This window comes from Berghia stephanieae, chromosome 5, assembly GCF_034508935.2.
Source record: "Berghia stephanieae isolate SIO BIC M18660-M18661 chromosome 5, UCSD_Bste_1.3, whole genome shotgun sequence".
NCBI lineage: Eukaryota > Metazoa > Mollusca > Gastropoda > Nudibranchia > Aeolidiidae > Berghia > Berghia stephanieae.
The window spans coordinates 66,441,196-66,468,708 of NC_088364.1; the positions used below are offsets into that span (position 1 = coordinate 66,441,196).

General features: G+C 34.7%; 1 protein-coding gene across 1 annotated transcript; it reads right to left on the reverse strand.

Annotated features, from left to right (window-relative positions):
- Nucleotides 1-26,606, reverse strand: LOC144973443 (putative ATP-dependent RNA helicase DDX5). The gene is made up of 15 exons (XM_078915900.1): nucleotides 26,406-26,606; nucleotides 23,455-23,674; nucleotides 23,053-23,149; nucleotides 22,284-22,417; nucleotides 19,043-19,108; nucleotides 18,642-18,783; nucleotides 17,637-17,797; nucleotides 16,119-16,291; nucleotides 15,446-15,556; nucleotides 14,735-14,796; nucleotides 13,640-13,699; nucleotides 7,446-7,682; nucleotides 5,958-6,030; nucleotides 3,222-3,483; nucleotides 1-2,167 (listed from the first exon to the last, which is right to left on the reverse strand). Exons 1-15 carry the CDS (start codon nucleotides 26,435-26,437, stop codon nucleotides 1,724-1,726), a joined length of 2,274 nt encoding a protein of 757 aa, XP_078772026.1. The 5' UTR covers nucleotides 26,438-26,606; the 3' UTR covers nucleotides 1-1,723.
- Nucleotides 26,607-27,513: the final 907 nt, after the last annotated feature.

Below are 27,513 nucleotides of genomic sequence, written 5' to 3' on the forward strand. Positions count from 1 at the left end.
TTTACCTTTATGATTCAACTTTATTTCACATTTTAGCCAAAAAAAGAAAATCTTTTGGACCACAGGAATACATGACTCATTTTTATTTCATAGTTAAAGATTTCTTACATCACATTGTTAAAGACATATTCGATGAAAGCCGATAACTAACATTTATCAATCGTAATTTGACCCAAAAAGTTTTAAAAAATAAATTTTACAATTTAAAAGAAGAAAACACTTCTCAGCAAAATAAAACAAACTAAAAAATGATTTTAAAATTTAATCACAACATCAAACATGAAGATTAAACTGGCTCTTATCTTTTGAAACATACAAATATTTTAAAAGCTTCATCGGATACTATCTTTTCATTGAACTCAATGGAATTGAGTGAAACATTAATTAAAAAAATAAATAATTGATGATTCGTCTTAACTTTAATAAATAATTAAATTGTTGCATTACCCCTTTAAGCCACAACCTATTCAAGTTTTAAAGCAAAAGAAAAAAAAACAACTTTTTACTGAATCTTGAAATACTTATCTAACTTTTTAATAACTATTTTTTTTTAAAAGTGGAGTATTTAATATCAAGTGACGAGAAACACCGTCAAAAGAAGAAGAAGAAAAAAAAAAGAGATGAGAGATAGAAAGAGAAAGAGAGCAGTAGCAGCAGAACATGGTTTCAGACTAAAAGTAAAAAAATTACCCAATGATCAATAAATAATAATAATAAAAATAACAATAAATAATGATAGTTGCATATAAAAGAATAATAAAAAGCTGGAACACGTGGAGACGTTAAGACGTAAAAAAAATAAATATCAAAAACTTTAAAGAACCATCCCCCATTTTTTCGACACAATTTCAAAGAATTTTAAAAATCAATCTAAGAGCACATGCGACAACCCAATGTCTTTACAAAGGCGATTGCTCTTTATCCATATCTTAACATGCATTTGTTTGACTCTGCATTGCAGGTAAAAAATGTTTAGAATTTAAAATCTTTGATGGGTGGAAAATCAATGCACTTTACAGTTACTATAAAAGCTTTGCAAACCAAATCAATCGTAAATTGATGTAATTGGGGTTCTTAATTTGAGGACTTGTTTAAATTGAAATAAAAAATCCCTTACTGAACTCTATGAACCTACAATTCAGTGCTTGATGAATCTCTTAGATATAAAATGAAACATGCATAACTTATTCTATTCGTGTCTTGATAGCCTAGATCTGGTGATGACGATGATGCTGATGATTATGATTATGACGACGACGACGATGATGATGATAATGGTGATGTTGAAACAATGTCAATACCGTATTATCCCTATTTTAAGCGCTACGCCATTTGAAAAGTAAGTCAAAATGGTGGGCTTGTTTGTTCATGACAGATTGGGGGGGAAAAAACTTTTGAATTATGGATGGAAACTAGCCTATAACCTTCGCCCTCACAACAAGCCCAATGGAAAACAGAGCAAAGTAGTTTAACTACAGGCTCAACATATGACGACTCAACTGCCCCAAGCAAAATGACAAACTCTGTCTCTATGTGCATCACATGATACTGGTGAGGGAAATAAACAACGATAAACAATAATACTCATATTACACAAAAATAAAAGTTAATGGGAATGAGGTTTAGGGAGGTGCGCTTATTGAGGGTTGTGCACTTAATGTGGATAATGCGGTAATTTTTAAAAAAATGGTGATGATGATGATGATGATATAACAGCTTGAAATTAATAATTCTGCTGAGGTGGAGGGGGAGGAGGCGGCATCCTCATAGCTTGATTCCAAGCCGCCATGTTTGCTTGTTGTTGTTGTTGTGTTTGTTGTTGTTGTTGTTGTTGCGGTTGTTGATATTGTTGAAAAGCACCACCTGGAGGTCTGTAGCTGTTGTTTGCCATGCCCATATTACCCATGTTGTTCTGTGGTGGAGGTGGTGTAGTGTAGCTGTTCATATTACGCGTGCCGCTTTGAGCACCAGCACCCTGTGCCTGGTTGTTAAAGTTGTTCTGTCTGCCGTAACTGTTGGCCCCAGCTCCCTGTTGTTGAAATTGATTGCCTCCAGATTGCTGTCCCTGAACTTTGTTTATGCCAGTGGCGTTGTTTTGATTATTCATTCCTTGATATCCGGGGCCAGACATGCCACTCATCAATGGCTTCGGTGCTGAATTTGGTGTCTGATAAAGAGAGACAAAAAAACACAAAAGTTAAGGATTGTGCTTTAAGTCCCAGTTTCTTTATTTTAAAAAGATTAACAGCACTTGGAGTAACACTTTTTTCTAGTCATATCTGAGCCAGAAAAAAAAAATTGGAAGGTCAAAAGAGTAAATTGGTGCTAACAAACACAAAAAGAAAAAGTAATATAAAGGGGACAAGTTAAAAAAAAAACAAAAAACAAAAAAAAAAAAATAATAATAAATAAACAAGACTAGATCAAAAGGAAGTATAAATCCACCTTTGTAGTCCTAGACTTTCTAAAAACCACACCTTGTCACAGTTACATTATCCCTGCCAAAAGGGATATACCAAAATGCTTACAAAATTCTTATTAGTGTCAAATAAGTACATAGCGAGCACCCCTCCCCACACACACACACACACACAACCTCCCAAGCAGACCAAGAATTGCCATTCAGTTTTAACACCGTTATCTACATGGCAATACATCACACGGATAATAGAATGGTCATGCTTTAAAAGATAGAAAAACAGCGGGGAAAGGGAGAGGAAAACAACACCCAAAAGATATAATATTTGAAACCAAAAAAAAAAAATAAACACCTTCCAAACCATGATTTTTCCCTGCAAGGATCTTTTACGCACTTGTATACGATCTAGAAATAAATCTAAGGGAGGCCATGGAGCTTGAGTTTATCCTAGTTCCTGTGCCAATTAGGATATGAGCTGCAAAGTACTTTCTGAAAGATCTTACAGATAACAAATGCTAAGCAGACAGAGGGGCTGCAAAACAAATTGTTTAAACCAAACCAAACAACAACAAAAAATACCCAATATCAATAAGCTTTAGAATCAAGCCTGGATCACAATCAAACCCAACCTCTGTGAGGTGAATCCTGCACCAATTTAGCTACCATAATCCCTGTCTTGACAATGAAGCCTCAATTATATAAAAATAATCCATACTTTCTTAACAAATTGTGTATCCCTAAGATTTTTCTTGGTAAAATAACTAAAGTCAAAAAAAATCAAATCTATTGTATATGAATTTACCTGAAATCCAGGCTTGGATGAGTTGAAAGCACCCCCTGGTCTGTTGCCTTGATTGGCTCCTTGGTTAAAAGCACCCCCAGATCTATTAGCCTGATTACTTCCTTGGTTAAAAGCACCCCCAGATCTATTGCCCTGGGTGCTTCCTTGGTTAAAAGCACCCCCAGTCCTGTTGCCCTGGTTGCCTGCTTGGTTGAAAGCACCACCTGGTTTAGAGCCTTGAAATGAGTTCTGTCGGTCTCTTCCAAACTGGTCTCGACCACCCCTAAAAGTAAATGGTTATATTTTTAAAATAAATAATGAATAAAAACAATATGAAAATAAAATAAAAATAAATTGTATGACGTCTTAAATCAATTTGGGATTACTGGAAGATCCTTCGCTCGATTAAGGATTATGTCACAGAGCACTCAATGAAAGTTAACATTAAAGGTTAGAGTTCAACGAGATCAACGTTGGACCAAGTATAACTTACAATTTAAAAACTCAGAAATCTTGGATTCTTCATCGAACAACTCTGTTTCAAAATTCTGCCAAATCGTATTGTTATATAAAATGTATCAGCAGAATTAGAAACCTCATGGATGACAACTGTACGAGACTGGTAACTAGCTGGTCTTCCAAGGTTGAGTTTGATGAAAATTTAAAAAATTCAAAACAAAGCTGCAAGAATCATAACTGGGACAAACAGAGAAAATATTACCCCTGTTTTGAAACAGCTTCATTGGTTGTCTGTTGAGAGGACAGTTTAGTTCAAAACGGTCGGTATAATTTTCAAATGTATTCATGGCTTAGCACCACAATACCTAATGTCATTCATATTGGAGAACAGGCCACCTCATTACACACCAGTTTAGAAACAAAAATGTCTAAGACAAAATTTTTGAAACAGCATTTTACTTTGCAGTGCAGCACCATTAATATGGAATTCTATCTCAGTCACTGTCATACTGTTGAGTGCTTCAAGTCTAGACTGAAGACAGAATATTTTAAATTGAATTTTCCTTAATATTTCAAACCACACTCTTCATATTCCATTGGTATCATCATAAATGAATAGGTTGTCTACAATTGTAATATTTAAACTTCTTAAAATTGTAACATTTAATTTTCTTAAATTTTTCATGTCAACTATGTCTTGTAAAGCACCTGCGAACACGCTCAGTGGAGAATTTCATTTTATGATCATAATAAAAAGAAGAAAAAACACAGAAAATACGAGGGCTCTTTCAGAAATAACCGAAAAATGCCCATTGCTCAGCAACCAGTGGAGATTTTTTAATTCTGTAAACGACATGATATTCCTTATTTCCTTACGGATATTCCCAGAAATTATGAAGTGCATCATTTTGCACAATGAATTTCTAGACGATTTTAAAGATGGCGGCCCACCTTGAAACTTGGTCAAAGGAGGAAATCAGAGCTGTCATACGTTTTTTGAACGCCAAAAGTCTGAATCCTACCGAAATTCATAAAGAACTTCAGAGTGTATATGGTGAGCATGTTATAAGCCGTACACAAGTCTATCACTGGTGTAATTTGTTTGAAGCCGGCCATTCCGACTTGACAGACAGGGAAGGGAGAGGGCGTTCGATAACTGCGACGTCAGAAGACAATGTGAAGCGAGTTGATGAGCTTATTCGTCAAGACAGGAGGTTGAAACTTCATGAAATCGCAAGCAGTCTTGAAATTTCGGAAACTTCTGCCCATAGAATTGTATTTGATGAACTTGGCTACAGAAATTTCAGCGCAAGATGGGTTCCTAAGCAATTGACAGACAAGCATAAAGAACAAAGATTGGACATCTGCAGAGAACTTTTGAGAAGAAGCAAGAGCTCACGCAGGGTTCATGGGCATACTGCCAACGCCGGCGGAGACTTTCTATGGTACGATGTGACTTTTCTTGACAGCATAGTCACCGGTGATGAGACTTGGTTGCACCATTGTACACCACAGAAACAAAGCAAGATTCGATGACATGGAAACATCCATCCTCACCTGTCGCGAAGAAATTCAAAGTCATGCGGTCAGCAAAGAAAATAATGGGAACTGTTTTCTGGGACAGTCGTGGTGTTATTCTGTTCGAAACCTTACAACCTGGAGAAACAATCAATGCTGCAAGGTACTGCCAAACTCTTGACAAGCTTAGGGAGGCCATTCGCAGAAAGCGCCCAGGGCAGTTGACCAACGGGGTCATTTTGCAACACGACAACGCTACACCTCACACAGCACGAGTGACGCAAGGTTGGCTAGAGAAATATGGATGGGAGATTTTGCCACAGCCACCACACCAGACCTCGCACCATCTGATTATCACCTCTTTGGGCCACTGAAACGTGAGCTGACAGGAAAGCGCTTTGATGTCAATGAAGAGCTTGTTGACCATGTGCGGAAATGGCTACAAAACCTTGACGGAAATTTCTTCCGAGAGGGTATCTATTCCATGGTGCGGCGTTGGCAGAAGTGTGTCGACAGACTTGGCTGTTACGTAGAGAAATGAAGGACAAGTCAAGGTATGTTTACGTGCAAGAATTTTGTTGATAGCATAAAAAACGCTGATTTTACAGGCATTTTTCGGTTAATTATGAAAGAGCCCTCGTACAATACAATACAAGACACACAAAAAATAAACAACAAACAAAATATCGTCATTAACCGGATTAAATTCATTTTTTTAAAAAACAAAGCAAAAACACCAACCAATAAATTTTAAATTATTATCACTTTTTAAAAACTCACGAGTTAAAACCGCCTCTGCCACCACGGTCATCCCTTCCACCTCGATTGTCCCTGCTTCCCCAACGGCCACGATCTGAGAGAGAAGAGAGAGAATATATATATATATATATATATGAGATAGAGAGAGAGAGAGAGAGAGAGAGAGAGAGAGAGAGAGAGAGAGAGAGAGAGAGAGAGAGAGAGAGAGAGAGAGAGAGAGAGATAGAGAGAGAGAGAGAGAACATACATTTTAATAATGACTTCAATATACCAAAAAAAAATAATTCCCCATATATGCTTTAAATTTTTCTGGTTCAACTATGAAATACACAGAGGAGTTCCATTGTGTTAAGATTTAGGAACTGTCAGTAACAGCTGCCTGACTTTAATTCCTTTTGGAAAGTTTGTTTGTTTTTAAGGGTTTTACGGCGCTTGCAACACATTAAGGTCATATTAGCGCCAGTAAAAAGGAAGAAAATGGGATAGTAAAAAGTTCTAGAATTACAATTAAAGCACAAAAGAAAAGGTGAGACAAAGGGGAATTGGTTCAAATAGGAAACAGATGTGGATCCCAAGAGCACACCGTCAAAGTACTTAGTTTGAGATCACCTAAAAGTCTCATCCAGACACAAGCACAGGTCCCAACTAAGAGGAATACACTAAAATGTTTACAAATCATATAATATAATATGTAAACTAAACATAATACAATGCATAACAGAGAGATGATTTACAAGGAAAATAATACCATCTCCCAAAACTATAACTATACATTCGACTGTTTCCCTCCCATCCAAGGAACTCTGGCCACGGCCAGGACAAAACCAAGTAATCTCACTCCAAGACAACGACAGGAAACAATTGGAAAACGGGTTGGGGGACAGAAGACACAGCATGTACCTCCCCGCCCACTATGGGAGGTCAGGATCCCCACCCAGTTTTGGAAAGTTGTAAAAGTTACAAAAAGTGTATGAGGTACAGAGAAAACACAAGCAAACAATAGAAAAATTAATAAAGGAAACTTAAGTATAGTTATCATTTACCACTACGGTAAAAGCTTTCACCTTTAAATTCTTGTGATAAAACTGCAGGAATGTAACAGGGGTAGAGGGAATGCAACTTTACATACAAATTGGTTTTAGTAAACTGATTAATAAGGAAAACTTTTGATTCTGGGAGTGTAAACACATGGCTCAACGACCTTGAATGGTTGTCAGAAATGCTAGCCATTTGGGGAAAAAAAAAAACGACTGGTTTTGGACAAATTCAATCATAAATTACAACCATAAGTAAAGTTAGAACCATGTTGTTAAAAATGATGGACATTTAATTGTCTGCACTAAAACGATCCAATCTGAGGGTAAAAAATAATAAGATATGCGCCTTTTAAAAATACTAAAATGATACAAATGTTAGAAACTGAGATTTCCACAATATTTTGAATAATTGAAAAAAAAAAAAAAAAATACATTTAAAAAAAAAATAGATACAGAATGAAAGATGGCTAACTTTTTCCTTGATAGCTCCTAGAGTTTTCAGCCAACTGCAAGAGCTTTGGACTTATGACTTGTTTAGCTTCTTTCAGCACAGAAATCAAATCTGGTGCCTGCTTGTGATTTTCTGGAGTGAACAGCGTGTAAGCAGTACCCGTTTTGGAAGACCTGCCAGTACGACCAATTCTATGAACATAGTCCTCGGAGCAAGTGGGGTAGTCGTAGTTGATGACAAATTTTATATCCTCCACATCTATAAAGATTATTTCAATAAAGGATAAAAAAACCCATGAGAATATGGAAAATATTTTTTTTTCAAAACTGATTAGCGACTAATTGTGTGAAGCATAGATCGTATTACTAAATACTGATGAAAAAAAAAAAAATTTATAATAATTAGGGTGAACATTAAGAATGTAAGCACAAGTAACATTTGGTTTAAAAATATAAAATTAGTAACAAATTTTCAACAATCCATCCCCAAGAAATACTGCCAAAACAATTGATCACACTATCAAATATTTAGAATAACAGAAAGAGTTGTAACATCTGAAAAAATCAGTTGTGCTTGGTGAAAGAGAAAAGGGATTGGGTTTTTTTCTTTCTTCTGATGTGGGTAAAGAATGTTTTTTTTTTTAAAAAAGGTTCTCCATTTCAATTGCAATTCGATACTATCTTTTTTTTTTTTAAATTGTATTTACTTAACGAGCAATTCAATATTTTCAAAAACATTCATAATAAGGACATAAGGTTCTCGAGCAATTTTAATGTGATCAAGGAGAATTTGTATTTGATTACCAGTGAGCCATGTCTTATCTCATTACTTCAGTTACAAGTCTTAATTTCAAACCCAATTTGCAAGCCTGCACATTGAAAATATCTTGTACAATTATATCCAATCAAATAATTGGTAAAATGTCCAAAGTGAATATATCAAATCTACTTGCTTCACTGTGACACTGTGAAAGCCCGGTGAAATTGAAATCATTACCAAGAGTTAGACTCACGGGCATAAGGATAAAATTGTAAACAAATTTCCACTCTCAGATTTTAAATCCCTTCACCTCTCTTGGATTTATATTATAAATTATCATCATCATTTTCAATCCCTATCGCCACATGATTATATTCCATGTATGCCCTTGTAAGGATCTAAAACTACTACATGGAAATAACAACCTTCCTACCTGTACTATTTTCATGGCAAAAAAAAAAAAATTCCAGAATAAATAAAAGTCTACTTTATTCCAAAGCCTTTAATTTTAACATAACAAAGGATAGTAATGAAAATATTCTCAAAGGGAAAGTAACATAGATTGACAATCTTGAGAATTCCATGGTTATTTAGTATTATCTGATGCTAAACGATGCATAATCTACTAGTTGCCAGTTGACAGCACATATCTTTTTTTTTCTTTTCACCAGGTTCCATTTTAGAAAGAAGCTCGGAATTGCATAGAATTCCTATCCACGCTTTAGCCTTGAATAAAAAAAATAAATTTAAAAAAAGAAGAGAGAGGGTGTGGGATTGGGGGCTGGAGAGGCAAACCGAAAACCAGAGATTTTAATGGTCCTCTTTACCTGTTAAAAATTCTTTCACAAAAATTTGAATATCCTTTGTAGCACAATGACTACATTAAAAATTATTGTAGATATGTTATTGCCCTTACTCCTCCCCCAAACATCCCATCATGCTCTCAGCCCTGAATACTGATGCTGTCATGTTAATCTGAGTTCCAAATAACTATCAACTGTGAGAAAATGGTAACATCTGATTATAGTAAATCTACCAAAAACGTTGTCAAAATCAAGAGACTTTTGATTTGACTGCAGCAGGGTGGCTTTAAATTCTAATGTTTTTTATGATCAGGTAGGTGAAAAAAAAAAATTGCTTATGCAACTGCTTTATTTGTGATGAAAGCGGTATGACTTTTACTTTATCACTATGAAAATTGACATGCTTATCAAAGTTAATACAAGACCTCTGCCACTATTTGTGACAAATTTATTGACTGCAAAAGAAAGCCTCGACTTATAAATTTACATTACTGATGCAATTTGTCCGTAAAAGATCTTATACCAAAGATGTAGATATATATATTAGACGTAATTCTGTTGTCCTAAAAGGAATCATGAAACATCAAATACATATTATACACACAGAGCTTTAAAAGAGAAGATTCACATCCATAACCCCTGAAGGGATAAGCACAAATCCGTATTGAAAACCTCTTGCAAGGCCTTCATTTACACATTCAATTGTTCTTAGAATATTCCCTGGCACAATGCCAATATAAAACATTAGGAAAAAAGAAAACAAAATAATAATGGTGGCATTCAACCCCTCATTTACACCTGGGTCTAGTGAAATGAGCCAATATAAAATATACCTGTTGTTAAGAAGGGTAATAAATAATAGCATAAGTTATAATATATCAAATCTAGACATCTCAATATAATAAAAAAAGAGAAAAATATACTATCCTTAGTACAGACTTACACCTTGTCATCACATGACCTTCACCGCGCACAGCGAACACCGAGAGAAACTGCTACACTGAGTGTATAGTATAGATATATACAAATATATTGGAAAAGTTGGGGTGCTGACACGTGGGCATTAATGTCCAAAAATAAATAAATAAACAAAATATGCCAAAATGTACATATCATGATAATATGGAAATAAACAAAAAAAAAACAAACAAATAAACTGGCTGGAGGCTATGAGTGTCTGATAGTGAGGTCCAATTTCTACCTCAGGTGTAACAAGCTTTATTCTCCATCAATATCACAGATGAAAAGAAATTAAAATTTTACAAAACGTTTTCTGCCTTCCTCGTCTTTGCAGCATAGTGTGTGTTTAAATTGTTGGCACTTGCATTCGAAATATGACAAAGTATAGGGGTAAAGAAAAAAGAAGAAGCTGGAAATCATACATTGAGACACAGACATGCTCAAAACAAAACAAAGTACCCACTCAACCCGACCCCTCTCCAAAACTCGGACAAACATACTTTCAAACTGCACACATTACTTGAAAGACACTCACGAAAACAAAAAGCGGGGTGGAAAAAAAATAAAATTCAAAAGCAATCCGAAAGTGCCAGTATTATAAACTTACACTAGCACAACAATGTGTTGGCGGCAGAAAATGACGATGTGCATTGCTGAACACACTTGGTCGACGACACTCGTTCTTTAGAGCCTAACGGATCTGCAGCCTCTCGCAGCCAAACTTTCACAATTTTCATGGGTCGGCCAGCATTTAACTTTCTCCTTGAGAAAAAAAGCTGTCCATAAATCAAATAGGTCGGAATGCAGAAGCCCTTGTCAGCAATACTATATGGGGCAGGAATGGAAAATGTTAAATTTCGACAGCGACTGTAGTGGGGAAAGATTACAAAAGATGCTTCCAACCAGTCAAACGTCATTCAACCATTCTGGCATATGATTTTAAATCTGCAAGAACTGTGATACACAGGACTGGAAGGGCAAATGACAGGGGATTGAATGGGCAGTGGGGTCATTATAGGTTAGAAAAAGGTTAACTCGGGGGGTTGACCTAAATGTGATCCATCTCTCGTGAGGTTCGCTGGACGGCCTGGCGCTCAGTCATGTTCAGAATTCAAAGGCATTGGATCTGTAAATACATAGACACAAAAGACTTTGGGATTCAGCTTGACAACATTTGAAAATCAACATTTCTGTGAGATTTTACAAAGAGGAGAAAACTTCTCTTTGTTTAACCAATTAACTGTCATACTCTGAAAAGACATATTTAAAAATTTGGCCAGAAATCGACATTTGAAGGACAAGTTTTCTGGCCTAATTTTTAAATACATGTCTTTCCAATGACAGTTAACTGGTTAAAAGTTGTGATATCTGATTATCTATTTGTCTTCTGTTTTTCAAACAAATATATCAAAGCAAGGCAAGGTTTCCTACATTACTCTCCTCAGCTGTCAACAATCTACATCAGCCATTTTAAATAAAGAGATATTTTCAATCTAATAAGTAAGTATTCTGAATACAGAGTAAATTTATTATTTCTTATACGCCGAAACAGGATTTCAAAAATATCATTTAAATCACATGTTAATTATACTTATCGACAAAGAATATTTATATACATTGTGAAAAATAAAAATATAAAGGACGAAGAAGAAGAGAAGGGGAGAAGAGAGAGAGAGAGAGAGAGAGGGGGGGGGGAAGAGAGAGAGAGAGAGAGAGAGAGGGGGGAAGAGAGAGAGATGTCCTATTGTGGTATGTGGTATTGACTTAAAATTAAAACTTTGGGGGAAAAATGAAAATATCTTTGGACAATCAACCATCTAAAAGTTAAAATTTTCTCGGAAATTACTTTTAAATTTTAATACCATCAATTTGGAATTTTACATGAAACTAGACTGAAAAAAAACCCAAAAAAAAAAACATAATCTCAACGCCATTTAAAGCAATACTTTGTTGAATTTTTCTTTGAAAGATTAAAGATAAATAAAAAGAGAAGAACATAACTCAAAAATATAAGAAAGCTGTTTACTTATTGTGCTCAGGCTAACACACTAAGCACATATTCATTGCAATAAGCATTTTCAGAAAGTGAAGAAAGATGATAAATTCTCTTAAGTCATTTGTATATACTTTCAACAATAGGAAAATGAAATGGAATTGAGACTTCAATTTAATTGACAAAGACAGATGATGTCAGACCTGCCAGATTGAAAACTTCAGATGTAGTCATTTTTATGTCAATTTTTAATAATTTGACAAGGAAATAAGTAAGTTTTAAAATCGTGTATGAACAACCACAATTTGACATTGATGACCACTTCAACATTATATTGTCATGCTTATGCTCTCTATAAATGCCATTTTATTGTTATTATTATTATCATCATCGTCTTTATTATTGTAGTTATTAATAATAACAACATCATCATCATTATTATAGAAGCAGTAGTAGTTCTTCTTCTTATTATCATTATTTACTGAGAATTAAAAGTTCGTAATTTTCCATAAAATTTCATGTTTTCGTAATTGGCCATGAAATTTGTCAAAAATTCTTAAGATTACGAACAAATTTAAGATCTGGCAGGTATGTTTTGTGGACGTTTCAAGTTTCCCTTATGACAATAAAACATGATGAATAAGACACTAAAGATGAATGAGAGATGAGAGGATGGAGCCTCATCTTTCAATTGTCTCATTCATCATGTTTTGTTGACAAAGGGGAAACCTGAAACATCCATATCATGTCTTTGTAAACCAAAATTGTAGTTTCTATTCCAATATTTCGTTATGTATTGGGCTACAGTGTGTCCATGTAAAACATTTGTCACTTTTTAAGCTACTCAGCTGATATTTTCAAATAGGAATGAAAATCAGGTACAGGGTAAAATGGATGAAATATGATATAAACAAAAAATCCTGAGCATTTATATAGCATAGTTTTCACTAAATGTGTTCTAAGTGCTTACAAGGGTCCCCTGCCAATAGTAACACTTAGTACGAGACATATCGCCTATGAAGCAATGGTACAGCAGAGAATGTGAGTAAAGAGCCTTTTCTAAGGACTCAACTTTGCTCAGCTCAGAGCAGGATTCTAACGCCAGGTGAGTTATACCACCAACCACAAAGCCACACAAGAGTTGCAACTCTTCAAAGAGCACAATTAAATATTGAGGGTAGACTACCTCTGTATAAACTTGATGGAAACTCACTGCAACATGTGTCTCAGACGTTTCTTTACAACTTAATATCTAATTTTCGTAATTTATTGATGTTTATGACCTTATTGTTACATTTGTGCAGCTTTTATCCTCCTACTGTCTGAAGAGAAATCCAGGACTTTACCTCAAATGCAAATCATAATATTGTATCTGTTGCTAGCTATAGAAGTATCATCCTAAGAACTTAATTAATCATGTTTTTTAAAAAGAGCACAAATTTTTCAGACTGCCATTTCCCTGACTTGAAGTTTTTATGTATGCTTCAAATTCAAACAAGAATATTAAATATTTGTTTACAATAATCACAAAATAAAGCTGATTAAATAATCATTATTTTATCAAAATGAACAAGAAACTCATAGACAAAATCTAAAGAAAAGATTTGATAATTGAATCAATAAATAATTAAACGAAATTGAATCTGCTAAATTGTATTTTAACACCAATCATTACAACAGGTGACTAAGTTCCTACTTACCTAACCCCCTGGAAGCAACATCTGTGGCCAGCAAGATTGGAGTCTTTCCACTTCGGAATTCTTTAAACGAATTAAAAAATTAAGATTTAGTTTGAAGGATCCAGATTTAATTGATATTAAATAAAATATGAATTTTTAAAAAATTTCCATGGATTAACCATGCTCAAAGCGATCCAAAATTTATTTCAGCAGTCGACATAGAAAAAAAGGTCCATTTCATATAGTACAAGTAGCCCATCAGGCATAATTTTGGTAATCTACTCTTACGATAAATCAGTGTCTCTAGCCAGAACTCAATCGCACCTGATTCCAGAAGGGTAATGGTTTGGACACAATGCTAGGGATAGATTTGACACATCTATGTTGTCAGTGAATATGCCAAACATCCATTCTTTTAGTTACAAGATGAGACACCACTACCATTCTTCTACCAATCTAAGATTACTAATTTTCCAATCGGGAACAAAAGCGTGATGTCAAAATACTGGTTCCAACCTCCTTGGAAATGTGAAACCAGTCATCAGGAGGACTGAATACATCCCTCTTGCAACTGACCTTCTGGTTTCCGAGCGATGGCATATTTTCTAGCTATTCGTCAATAAATATTATCCGTCCTCGCTCTTTTACTCCCCGTAATCATAAGAATCTGCCTATGTATTGTTACTAAAATAGTTATGCCACCATATGATTCAATGTAACCTATTCACTATTTATGTATTATCTGGAAGACTGGTTACACACCTCTCCAAGGAGTATAGCACCGGAACAGAGGAAGGTGCGACATTGTGACTTTGCCCAATTATTAAACTATATCTAACGCTGACATAGCGGCCACTTTTTCTTCAACATGATAAAAGGGGACACCCTAACGCACAATACTGTTATGACCCAAAACATAGGTATTCATTGTTTTAATTGGCTATTCAAAAAAGAGTAATCCTGAGACATGCAAGGGTGATTTCCATTTCTATACATAATGCAATTTTATTTTCAAAAATTCCTTGCTCAGATTTTCAAAATGGTATAGTTCCAATTTTATCAGGACAGTTGGCTGCTATGTGCTGAATTTCTGAATCATGGCAACTAAGTACTTACCATTTAAAGCATAATCCCTGTCTTGCTGAGTTTTGTCACCATGAATGGCGATGACAGGCCACCTAACAAAGAAACAAAAACATCAATGAAAGAAGCACATAGTTTTCAAATCTAATTAAACTAAAGCTAGATACATTAGTACAGTATACTACAGAACAGTAAATGCAACTCCAATGTAATTTCAAATGACACGAAGCAAACAGATGAAAACCATCCAATGATTCTCTTCAGTTAATCATGATTTGGAACAATTAGATTAACCTGTCCAAGTATTTAGAGACAAAGGATCTCAAGTGGAGCCTTATTTTACAAGAAGGTACTAAATCTCTTTGGTAAGAACACAATGTTTAAATTATTAACGTTTTCCAAAAAAAAATAATTATTAAATTAAATTTTCAAAAAGTTCTTTTAAAATTTAGCTTAAATCTGACTCTTGCCCTTTAAATTTATTGGCATATATCAATAGTTAATGCAACTAATGACCTACTTTTTTTTATACTACATCGTACTTTGTATGTCTTCATCGACGAATTATTTTTCGTTTAAGTTCTAACTTATTTGCAAGACTTTGTTGAGAAGACTTTGTTGAGAATATAAAATGAGGACAAAATTTATTACAGACGAATAAATGACCATAGACCGAATATATTTGTTTCAAATATTACAAAAACAAAAAGGTGGAATTTGTTTTAAAATAAAAAAACAACTCACCCATCTCTACCCATCCTTCGAGAAATATCATCCGCTTTACGTTTTGTCTCCACAAAGATGATGGTTTTATTCTCTTTTTCTTGCATTATTTCAGTCAACAATTTCACAAGCCTGAATAGAAAAGTGGGATTGGAGGGAATCAATAAAATGACATAAGCATTGACATTTTAAGTATGTCTAAAAAAACTAAATTATTCACAGCTGACAACCCCACACCATCTAAAACTGTATGACCAGGTAAGAAAAGTATACAACCAGATGAAAAAATGTACAAACTTAATCAATACATGTAAAATGCAAAATTCAATGGCAATACTTATCGCAGACAGGTCATCAGAGTTATCGTCATTAATCAGCACTTATCTACTACAGCAAAAAATTATCTCCAACAGAATTTCTAATTATTTGCTTTCAATTTCAGTCAACAAAGGAAGCATTTTCAATTATATAAATAACTACAAAAACAATAAAAAGACCTATGCTACTTTAAAAGCAATATCAAATCCATTTACAGACGTATTTACCACATACAGAAAAACATATGGTCAGACCGAAAAAGCATAAGGTAAATGGTCATAAAAGTGTACAAATACGCTTTTTTGGCGTAAGGTTGGTAGCTATGATTACTCAAAACAAGCATAAGACTTAAGTCTTGCTCAAAGATAACACTTACTTGTCCTCTTTCTCAAAGCCCATGCAGACATCAATAATCTGGAGAATGTTGTGGTTAGCAGCAAGTTCTGCAGCTCCTATATTAATTTGGACATAATCTTTCAGAAAATCCTCTGCCATCCTGCGGACTTCTTTGGGCCAGGTAGCACTCCACATCAGCGTTTGACGGTCAGGCTGAGTTTAAATATTGATGCAATAATTAGCACGGAGTCCATGTACTTTTATAAGGTTATGGATAAAATAACTCCCCACTACGCTCTCTTCATAATATAAAAAGTTCAATATTTGATTTTGTGCCAGAACTAGATTTGCCATCAGAGTTAAGCTATTCACACCAGTTCTTGTTAATCTAGTGATGAGTTCATTTGAACACCCAAACCCCTTTACTACATCCATTTTGCTCCTGGGAAACAAGAACGTGCAATTTTGGGTCCAGCTTCTGACATGGACACCTTTTAGGTTTTCAACATAGCAGGAAAATAAATAAATAAATCAGTGCTGATGGTGCCAAAACTGAAAAGGGAGGAAAATTTTGAATGATTGCCTTTAAGCCCCATTATTTTTTACAGCATTCACCCCCCCCCCCCCCCCCCCCCCCCCCCATTTTTAGAGCAATTGAGATGATAAACTATCATTGATACTCTAGCTAACTTCTAGAGAGTGGGAAACCGCACCTATTTGTTCCACCACACATCAAATCTCTCACTGCCAGTATATTTGATTGAGGGAAATATAACTTTTAAAAAAAGAGGAAATTCCTCCTCTGACTCAAAAATCGCGGATTTCCGTGGATCCCAGGAAAACCATCAGCATTGATAAATACGAGCATTTATATAGCTCATTTCCACAAATTAACAGTACTCAATGAACTTCACAATGTTTCTTTTATTCCCCCCAGCAGGCCATATCCATTTCATACAAATATCAGTAGCCTGTTAGACATCCTTTAAGTACTAACACCATTACATTATCCATCACTGCCAGGTACTCATTCACATTCGAGTGGGATCAAAGTGTGTGTAAAGTGCCAAACCCAAGGACACAACATGGGGTTCTGAATTTCAACTGTCACCCAACCAGCTACTGATCATGCTTAACATTTCTTGACTTTTGCAACAAGACAAGAAACCATGCACTGTGCCGCCAAGCCACAGCCATCTATGACAATAAAAAGACATGATGTCTTTTTTGTTCAGCTTCTGGCACAGACTCCTTTTAGTTATTAGGATTTGCAGGAAAAAATATTCATGGTGAATGTGAGGTCTAACTCAATCAAAAATGCAAATACCATAACATTTCATTAATTGATTAAGGCAGCTATTCTATGCAAATGGACTATAGCAAAATAAAGCACAATCATCTACTACCGAAGAATATCAGGCGGATCAATTATCTTCTACATTCACCTTACCATTTCCTGCTCAAACAAAGCAATTTAAACAAACCATCCACAAACGGCATGCTGGTACATAATCTTCCATGAAACCTTAACAAAAATATAGGGATGAACTATACTCACCCGAACTTGCTCAACAATTTTGCGTATCTGTGGTTCAAAGCCCATATCCAACATTCTATCTGCTTCATCCAGCACAAGATAAGTTGTGCGGGCTAGATTGGTTTTGTTTGCTTCAAGGAAATCTATTAGACGACCAGGGGTTGCAATACAGATCTCAGCACCTTTGGTTTTTTGGGGGTTTTTTTTAAAGAAAGAAAATTAAAAACTATAAATATTACATGGTAAATACTCAGCTCTGTTCTGGTTAAAAATAATTCTCTGTAAATCATTTTATCTGAGTAGAGATAAAATGTACATGAGAAAGCAACACAGTTTATTTCTGTTGGTGCTCTTTGAATAAAACCTTTACTTACAGATATGAACTACATCTAGAAAGGCATTCCTTCACATGAAGAATTGGGAAAATTCGTCATACATCACTCAAGAGTAAATTTTAATTGGGTGATTCATCCCCAGTTGATTGTACTAAATTGAAATAATTGCTTGTTTTGCTTTTTCAGAGTTATATGGCACTGGCTCGCTATTATGTTATTTCACTATCAGAAAAGGAGGGTAATAGGATAACCAAGAAAACTTCAGATACTGTACTGAGTACATCTCCCATGAACCAGTAAAATAAAGATTAAGAAGACTAGGAGGAATAGAAAAAAATAGAAACTTATGAAAGCTAAACCTATCCCTGTTTCTGCAAGGTCCTGCTCAGTCATGGGAAGGGGAGAAGGAAGACACTCATATGCTTACTTCACTGAAATTCCATGGGTACCATTTATAACCATATTAATAATAATTTTTTTTTAAAATAGTGCTAGTAGTAATAGTAATAACATCAGTAGTAGTGGTGGTGGTTGTTGTTGTGGAAATAGAAGGGGAGGAGGAGGAGGAAGAGGAGGCGGGGGAGGGAGGAAGGAAGAAGAAGAACTGGGTGTAGATGGAAATGATGGTCTTTAGATTTCCTCCCCTGTAGAAAATCTGAAACCAAGATTAAAAGAAACACAAGAACGTTACCATTTTCTAAGTCTCTCAATTGAGGTCTTTTTGGGGCTCCACCATAAACACATGCCGAGCGCAATTTGGACAATTGTCCAAACTCCTGGGCTACTTGCTGTACTTGTTGTGCCAACTCTCTTGTAGGAACTAGCACCAGGCACTATATTTGCAAACAGAAAAGAAAATCTTCATAAGTTAAATAAGAAGAGTTCTCTCTTTAAATGAGGCCACTTATTCCCTTTCACCCATAATAAGACAATTTAAAACCCAATAATAAATATATACCACGTAAACGAAGAAAACATTTTTTTAAAGATTTAAAAGGTACAATTTAATAGAAACATTCTTTATGAAGCTGAATATGAGACATTTTGTAAGGGGAAAAAAAAAAAAAGAGAAAAAGAAGGAAAAAAACTTACGATTGGGCCATCTCCCCTCTCCAAATAAGGCTGATGTAGAATGTGAACAATAGCAGGTAGCATGAACTAGAAAATAAAAAGAAAAAACAGAAACCTTTTATATGATGCTTTTCCTTAACACATCTTGGTGGTATTTTTTTTGTGTGACATCCATGCTGTGTATAATTATAGAAAGAATGAAATTGACGTTACTCAGCACTCTTTTTAGCCAGCCATTTTATGACTAGTTCTCACTAAATTGTATGAATGAAGACTAAACGTTTAAGGTTACACATAGTTTTGTGTGTTGTTACTTATATCCAGCTGGCAGATGTTTAAAACTAAAAACACCTAGCATCAATTGCTAATATCATTAATCTTATAATAATTTGAACAAAATTATTTACATACAATGTACAACACACATACGCACACATATATTCAAAACTTCAAAGACCCATTTTTTAAAGCAGATTTTCAATTCCATTATGAATCGATATTTGTATATATAGGTAAATCGACCTTCAAGCAAGTGAAAAGAAATAGATATTACACGATCAAAGATCTCTTTTAATTAGCACAGAATGGAAAAACATAACAAAAACTGCAAAACATTTGAATTGTTATTGCAGAGCAATTACACACTTCTTTATTTCCTCTTCAGTTCTATACAATTTGTGTTATCAGGCAGTTGAGTGCAAATTAAGTAAGAATGATTTTGCAACTCCTGCATCATGAATAAACAAATTAGAGTGAAAATAGAGAATAACACAAAGCCTTAATTATCCTACAATTGGCACTTTTTTCAGGGATGCCACCAGGCAAATTTTAAAAAGCCTGAAAACTTGGGCGGACGAGATACAAATCAACGTCAAGGGCTTTGTAGGGATTTGAAAAATATCAAATTTGGAATATTGTTTCAGTACTTATTACTGCAATTGAGAGCAAATAACACACAAAAGAAAGGAGAGTTAACAGTTTTCAAATTGATAAAATAAGGTGCTGAAAACAAAATATAGACAAATTAATATCAATAGCTATCAGGGGTGAGAATGATTAGTCACATAAAAGGAGAAAATTTTTCATTGTGAAGATCATGACCCACCCATGCAACCATAACCTATAAATTTAAACTTCACTCAAATTCACTGAGATTCGATCCAAAATTTGCCTCGCAGCAATTTCTGACACGACTCGGAGAATTTCAAAAGTTGAAAGTGTAATTACATTTGGTGGTTGAAGTAGGGATGATGATGTGGTGGCGGTTGTAGTAGTAGTGGTGGTAAGGATGATGTGGTAGTGATTATAGTAGTACTGGTCGTATGGATGATTGTGTGGTGGTGGTTGTAGTAGCTGTGGTAGGAATGATGATGTAGTGGTAGTTGTAGTAGTAGTGGTGGTAGGGATGATGTGGTGTTATTTGTAGTAGTAGTGGTGCCAGGGATGATGGTGTGGTGGTGGTTGTAGTAGTGGTCGTAGGGTTGATGATGTGGTTGTAGTTGTAGTAGTAGTGGTGGTAGGGATGATGGTGTGGTGGTGTTTGTAGTAGGAGTGGTGGTAGGGATGATGTGGTAGTGGTGGTAGGGATGATGATGTGGTGGTGATTGTAGTAGTAGTAGTAGTAGTAGTAGTAGTAGTAGTAGTAGTAGTAGTAGTAGTAGTAGTAGTAGTAGTAGTAGTAGTAGTAGTAGTAGTAGTAGTATTAGTAGTAGTAGTAGTAGTAGTAGTAGTAGTGGTCTTCGAGATGATGATGTGATGGTGATTGTAGTAGTAGTGGTGGTAGGGATGATGATGTGGTGGTGGTTGTAGTAGTGGTGGTCTTTTAGAGATAATTGTGTGGTGGTGGTTGTAATAGTTGTGGTAGGAATGACGATGTGGTGGTAGTTGTAGTAGTAGTAGTACTGGTGGTAGGGATGATGTGGTGTTATTTGTAGTAGTAGTGTTGGTAGGGATGATGATGTGGTGGTGATTGTAATAGTAATGGTGGTAGCGATGATGTAGTGGTTTTGGTGAGTGTTTTTTTTTCAGTGATAATAATAGCAATTTGTCAAAAAGGAGGAAAATGTCTCCGTCCATCGGTCAAACGCAAGCAAAGTGTAAAAATAACAAGAACACAGTTTTGTATTGGTATTATGTAATATATTACTATTACTAGTATAAATCCATTCTTATCATTAAACATAAATTTAGTTTTTGTAAAGATTTAATGGATGGTTGCGAGAGGGAGAGAGATAGAGAGAGAGAGAGGGGGGGAGAGAGAGAGAGGAAGAGGAGAGAGAGGAGAGAGAGAGAGAGAGAGGAGAGAGGAGGGAGAGAGAGAGAGAGAGAGAGAGAGAGAGAGAGAGAGAGAGGGAGAGAGAGAGAGAGAGAGAGAGAGAGAGAGAGAGAGAGAGAGGGAGAGACTTCTCTACCAGAATAATTTATGAATTGATCTTAGGAATTCTATATCAAAAAAAAAAAAAAAGAAGAAAAGAGAAATGGAAAGAAAGGCAAAGGGAAAGAGGAAAAGAGAGAGAAAGAGAGAAGAGAGAGAGAGAGAGAGAGAGTGAGAGAGAGAGAGAGAGAGAGAGAGAGAGAGAGAGAGAGAGAGAGAGAGAGAGAGAGAGAGAGAGAGAGAGAGAATTTGTCCCTCCCCTTCCCCTTCAACCATCAACTTGCTAATCAAAGAACACCACTGGTCGTCTGTGTCAATTGCGACATCTGGTGCCATTCAGTCTGGCCCGACGTCATAAAAACGGGACCGTCACTAAATTTCACGAGACTATTGCACAGGTGTCAAAATATGACATAAGACATAATGGTGATTTTGTGGTTTTGAGGGAAATGTTTGACACGGCAAATTCAGCGGAAAATTTCTGAGAAATTCTCAAAATCACTGTTTATTTATCAAATTTTTTTTTTTTAAAGGAGGAATTGTGATGGGGATGGGCGTAGATAAACTACCATTTAGGTGCCCAAATATTCGACCGGCGGTGACAGCCCAAATTATTCACCCGGCGAAAAAGTTCCGGCTCAAATCGCGATCGCGATTTTTTCTTCTTCTTTAAAAAAATTTTTTTTTTTTTTGAATAGTGACGACGGACAAAAACCGGAGGTTCCGGATTAAAACCGGCTGGTGGTAAAAAAACCGGATTTCCGGCTAAAACCGGAAAAGTGGCATCCCTGTTTTTTGGACACATCCTTGGAACAAATCCGAAGCTCCATTGGTCATAAGGTAAAGGCCAAATGAAAAAACAGGGCAAAAAAATCATTCTTAACTTACAGCCAAGGTTTTCCCTGAACCTGTTTGTGCAATTCCAACAAGATCCAAGCCTGACATGGCAACAGGCCATCCCTGTGCTTGAATAGGTGTCGGAGACAACCAATTGTTCTTGCGAATTTGACTTAGAGCAAAATCTGAAGAAAAAAAAGAATTATCATCACTAGCATTTGAAAAGGAGTCAGGATTGATTTTTCCAAAATCGAACCCCCACAGCGCCAAAAAAGAAATAAAAATTTGGATTTTACATTTTGAACTGTACACCATGGAACCTAGCATAAGTGCTTGTGTGGCAGAGTTAGAGTGCAAATTTCATGAAAATTTCATCACTTCTACTACCAAAAACAGAAAAAGAATTTTACCTAAATGGGAACATCCAAGCTTAATTTTTTACAAAAAAAAAAAAAATAGAAACAGAGTAATTGACAATTACAAGCAAAAATGTCATCTTCTACATGGTGGTGGCAACTATGATCTAGCAGTAGTGGTCATGATTATATGGAGATATGACGAATCAACTATACGACACCCTCCCCCACTCCCTTCCTTTGCCCTCCCAGGGTTATGTACCACTGAAATTATGCTATTATTGTGTTGGGGTTTTTCTTCAAGCCTTTGGGAAACAATTAAAAAATCAAATACCATATTTACTGATTTTGGGAACCTAGAAACGAAACTATTAATCGGCCTCAAAAATGTTAAAAACTAAAGGATCAAATTTTTTTAAAATATAATTTTAAAAAGCAAATTATTCTTTGAATTACCAACATACCTGGTAAACTTGCCTCTTCAAAAGTAATGACTGGCTTTGGAACTTTCTTACCACTGACAGTAATAGAATGAGTTTTATAGTACTGATCTACTTCATGCTGAAAATAATGAAAAATTAAAACTAAAATAATTTTATAAAGGAAAGAAAAAAAAATGATATAAAATAGCCCAATATGATTTGTATGTAAATGAGCAAAAAAAAAAAAAAGGGAAGATACATATTCATTAAAAAAAAAATAAAAAAACAAAAAACAAAGCAAGATTCATTTTTTAACAAATAGCACATTACTCCAAAAGTTTACCGCTCGATATCTATAACAAAACCTTAAAAACCAATATCTATCAAATACTGAGGTTAGCTTAGCTGTACACAAGTGGTCAAATCTCCTTGTTCTTTGCTTACCTGATTTCTGTGCATTACAGATGGTTTTTCTTTATAAAAGTTTTTTTCAAATCTTGGAAGTCTAGATAAATCCCATCTTGGTTTCCTTAAGTTAGCACCAGGCTGAGTTCCTTTCAAAGAAGGCCGTCCACCACCCCGATCAGAGAATCCTCCCCGACGACTATCATTCCTGTCCCTATCAAAACGGCCTGATCCTGAACGACCATCAAATCTATCACCCCTGTTTCAAAAAAAAAAAACAACAAAAAACAAATGCATCTGGAAAATATGTTATGGCTTTGCAAATAATTGTCCATGTGATGTGAAATAATACATCAGTAAACTTATGTGTCATTTTGCAAGGTAGTATGAGTATGAGGGTAGAGGATAGATGATAGGGGCTTTATTTTCATTTCATACACCTTTGGATTGTGTTGGAATAAAATAAAAATTCATTTAAAAAACTAAGAACTTACTTAAATTCTACCTTAATGGAACAATTTTCTTTATGTTAGGCAGTTTAATGAGCAGCAGCAGTTGCAGTCAAATTTTGACCCAACTCGCCCATATGAAAGTTGTGACTGGAAATTGCCGTTCGCGTTTTGGGGGGTTCAATTAAAGATGCATAACTTCGTTATAAAGAGGAATATCGCAGATATTTTGGTATCATTATTTTCGTCTTTCAATTTCCTTTTAAATGGTGCGAATTAAGGAAAAATCCATTAAGAATTCCAGAAGTTATATGAAGTTAAAATTTGGCAATTTTCAAATGTATTTATTTTTTTATTTACCGCGTGTGTTTTTAAAATTTAAACGCTTGTTTTTAGAATAACATCTAAACTTTATTCATGCCAAATTTCAGGGCTCTATATCGATGCGCAGACACCTTTTAACTCTGCGCCGAAATGCCTTGTTTACATTATCTTCTCATCATGGCTGCCGGGCGATATCGATATTCATATCGATATTTTAAATTTAGTTATGTATTATGTTAAATTTAGTCCATAATATTTTCAGTACTATTATTTACTATGTTTTTATTTTGAATACATACTTTCCAACATTATTTATGGCATTTTATAGTTTTTGTTTTAAAAGTTCGTATATTTCTCTCTTTGTGAAATCCGATATTAATAATATCGATATTTTAAAAATACCAATTGCTTTAATTTAATTTTATTTTACTTTGCCATCAAGTCATCAAGTTTCTTTCCCATATGTTTAGATATGTTTATCATTTGTATCAATATTGTAAAGGCCTTAGCCTAAATAATTATTATGTTAAGAAGTTCTATAAGTTTTGACACCCCCATACATCGAGAGAGAAGGGTGGGGGGGGGGGGGGGGAAAAAATTATATTAATTAATAGCAATAAAGCCAAAGCAGAATTTTTTAAAGTATTAAAAGCCATAACTTTCCTTCTAATTATAATAGGGAATCTGTTTCAATTTATTTGAACTTTTTCAATCTACCATTTTATTTATATGCAATTAAATTGCCATAGGTAAAAATAAACTCATTATGTCATTACACAACATGTTTATATCTTTTCATTTAAATACTCTCAAACCCTTTTTTATTCTCTATGTATTAATTAAAAGAGGGTAATTATTTGCAATTGTTTCAGTGAGATATTGGGGATAAATCCAAAAGTGATAGAGCAAATTCTTTCTTACGTCTAGCCGAGTTTTTGATTATGTAACATCTGCGTCATATTATGTAATAATGTGTTAATTTGAAATGTTTATCTTCCTCTTTATTAATGTAAATGCATTGTCCTCGATAAGACGAACATTTTGGTATACAATGTATGCTAAGAACTCCATATTGACTGTTTTAACCATTTTTTATTAACATCACGCATTTTCGGTCACAACTTTGCAATGGTAATTTTGGGGTAAAAATCGGTCTGAAATTAGGACTTTGAACTGCCATAACTACATTTCTAATCAAGATAGAAACAAAATTCAAACTGTTTTGTAATCTGTGTTGCCAGCTCTTTCATATGACATTGGTTTCAAGTGTGTGAGGTACATTTAGAATTTCTATTAAACTCCCTACTTTATGTGACATTTTTTCTGACACCACCGTAACAACTCTGCAATAATAATGCTATCCTTCCAACATTGGTCAAAAGTAAAACTGCAGATAAAAGTAAAAGGCAATCAAAATATTCTATGATGCAAAGCTTATTTTCCTCTTCCTTTTCTTTTGAAAACCACATAAATGAACCGATTTGGCTAGCACATCCCAATCTACACTTGTAATTGTAAAAGAAGAGAAGAAGGAAGAGCCATGGTGAGGTGAGATTTTTAGTCTGCTGCATAGATGTATTGACAAAACAACCACAGAAAACTGGGGGGAGGGGGGGGGGGAATGCATCATGTGCGAGCTACTGACGAGGATTAGACGTCTGTTGATACTGCACAATGGAGACAATGCATGTCTAATTGTGTCCGTTCAGTTGTTGACAGTAATCATCAAATAACTGGTTCAATTTCAATGTGAATGGTGGATGAAGTTGAAATCAGTTCCACTTTGACTTTGACAAGGGCTGCATTTGCTATTTGCATTTGATGATGCAGCATAATTTATAATAAGAATATAATCATTCATTTAAAAATACATAAAAAATAAGGACCATGCAAAGATGCCAATTGCCGGCCTCGCCTGAGCTTGGTGCATCCTTCCTCGCCCACTCTCACTGTCCAGTTGTCAGTCGGTTGTGTAGTCTAGTGTAGAGTGTTGTGTTAGCCACTACTAATTTTTACATTTTCACTCATCTAACCTCAGTTAATCCGAGTCGCATCAATCCTTCCAATTTTTCTCAAAGTTTAGAGTTATCTTATCTAGTGGCTAAAGTATTAGGGTTATAAGTTGTATAGAGGACGTCGAATCTGTTTCAGTTTCAGTCAAGAGTCAAGACCGCCCACCGTTTATTTTGCGGTAAAGTAGAAAGATTTAACACCTACCCTCTTCTGTTGTCACGATCTCTGTAGGACATGATTTTAATACAAAACTAAAGTAACGCAAGTACTTAAAATAGTTATAAGCTTTGGACCTCTTGGAATTAAACGCTAACTAAAATACAGAGGACCGGTATTTATACTGGTCTCTTGGAAAAGAAAATGGCCGTGAAAGAAACCGGAAGTGATCAACAATAGTGTCATAATGAGCGATATGAATATTCATTAGGTTAGGTTAATGACCATGAAGGAAAAAGATTCTCATCCATCATAATGCGACCCGACATGACTAATTTCTATGGAAAAAAAAAAAAATAGGGTTATTTCAGTATGCAGAACACTAAACAAGTATATTTTTGCCGACACTAAAAGACTACATCCATTTCCGTTTTTAGGGTTCTCTCAAAAATGTGACCCATCGTAAGGATGAACTGGATTATGGAAATATAATTTATAGCTACATATATATTATGAAACGTGGGGTTTCTTTCCATTAGGTATAATGAAGAATAAATATAATTTCTTGGTGTTAAAAAAACACAAACCCACAAAGTTTCTATTTTTTTACATTTTATTTTTAAATTGACTTTTTAGATTCCAATTCACCCCGACCGATATGCACCTATTTGCAGGTCTGATAACCCAATTCCTTATGGGCTCGTTGTTGTAATGGAAATCTCAAAATGTGACGCAAAATATTGTCCATTACGACAATGTTAAACGAGGCCCATCAGTAGGTTCGGATGTCAGACATGCATATATGTATACGTCGATCTCGAGATGATAGCCTATCGTTTTCGAGACAGTGAGTCACATTACTATTATTATTATTATTATCATTATTATTATTATTATTATTATTATTATTATTATTATTATTATTATTATTATTATTATTATTATTATTATTATTATTATATTATTATTATTAATAATAATATAATAATAATAATAATAATAATAATAATAATATATAAAAATAATAATGATGATGATGATGATGATGATGATGATGATGATGATGAATGATGATGATGATAAAAATTATGATAATAATGATAATTGTAAAAATAATAATGATGATAATATTTATTTAACATAAAAATAAATAAAT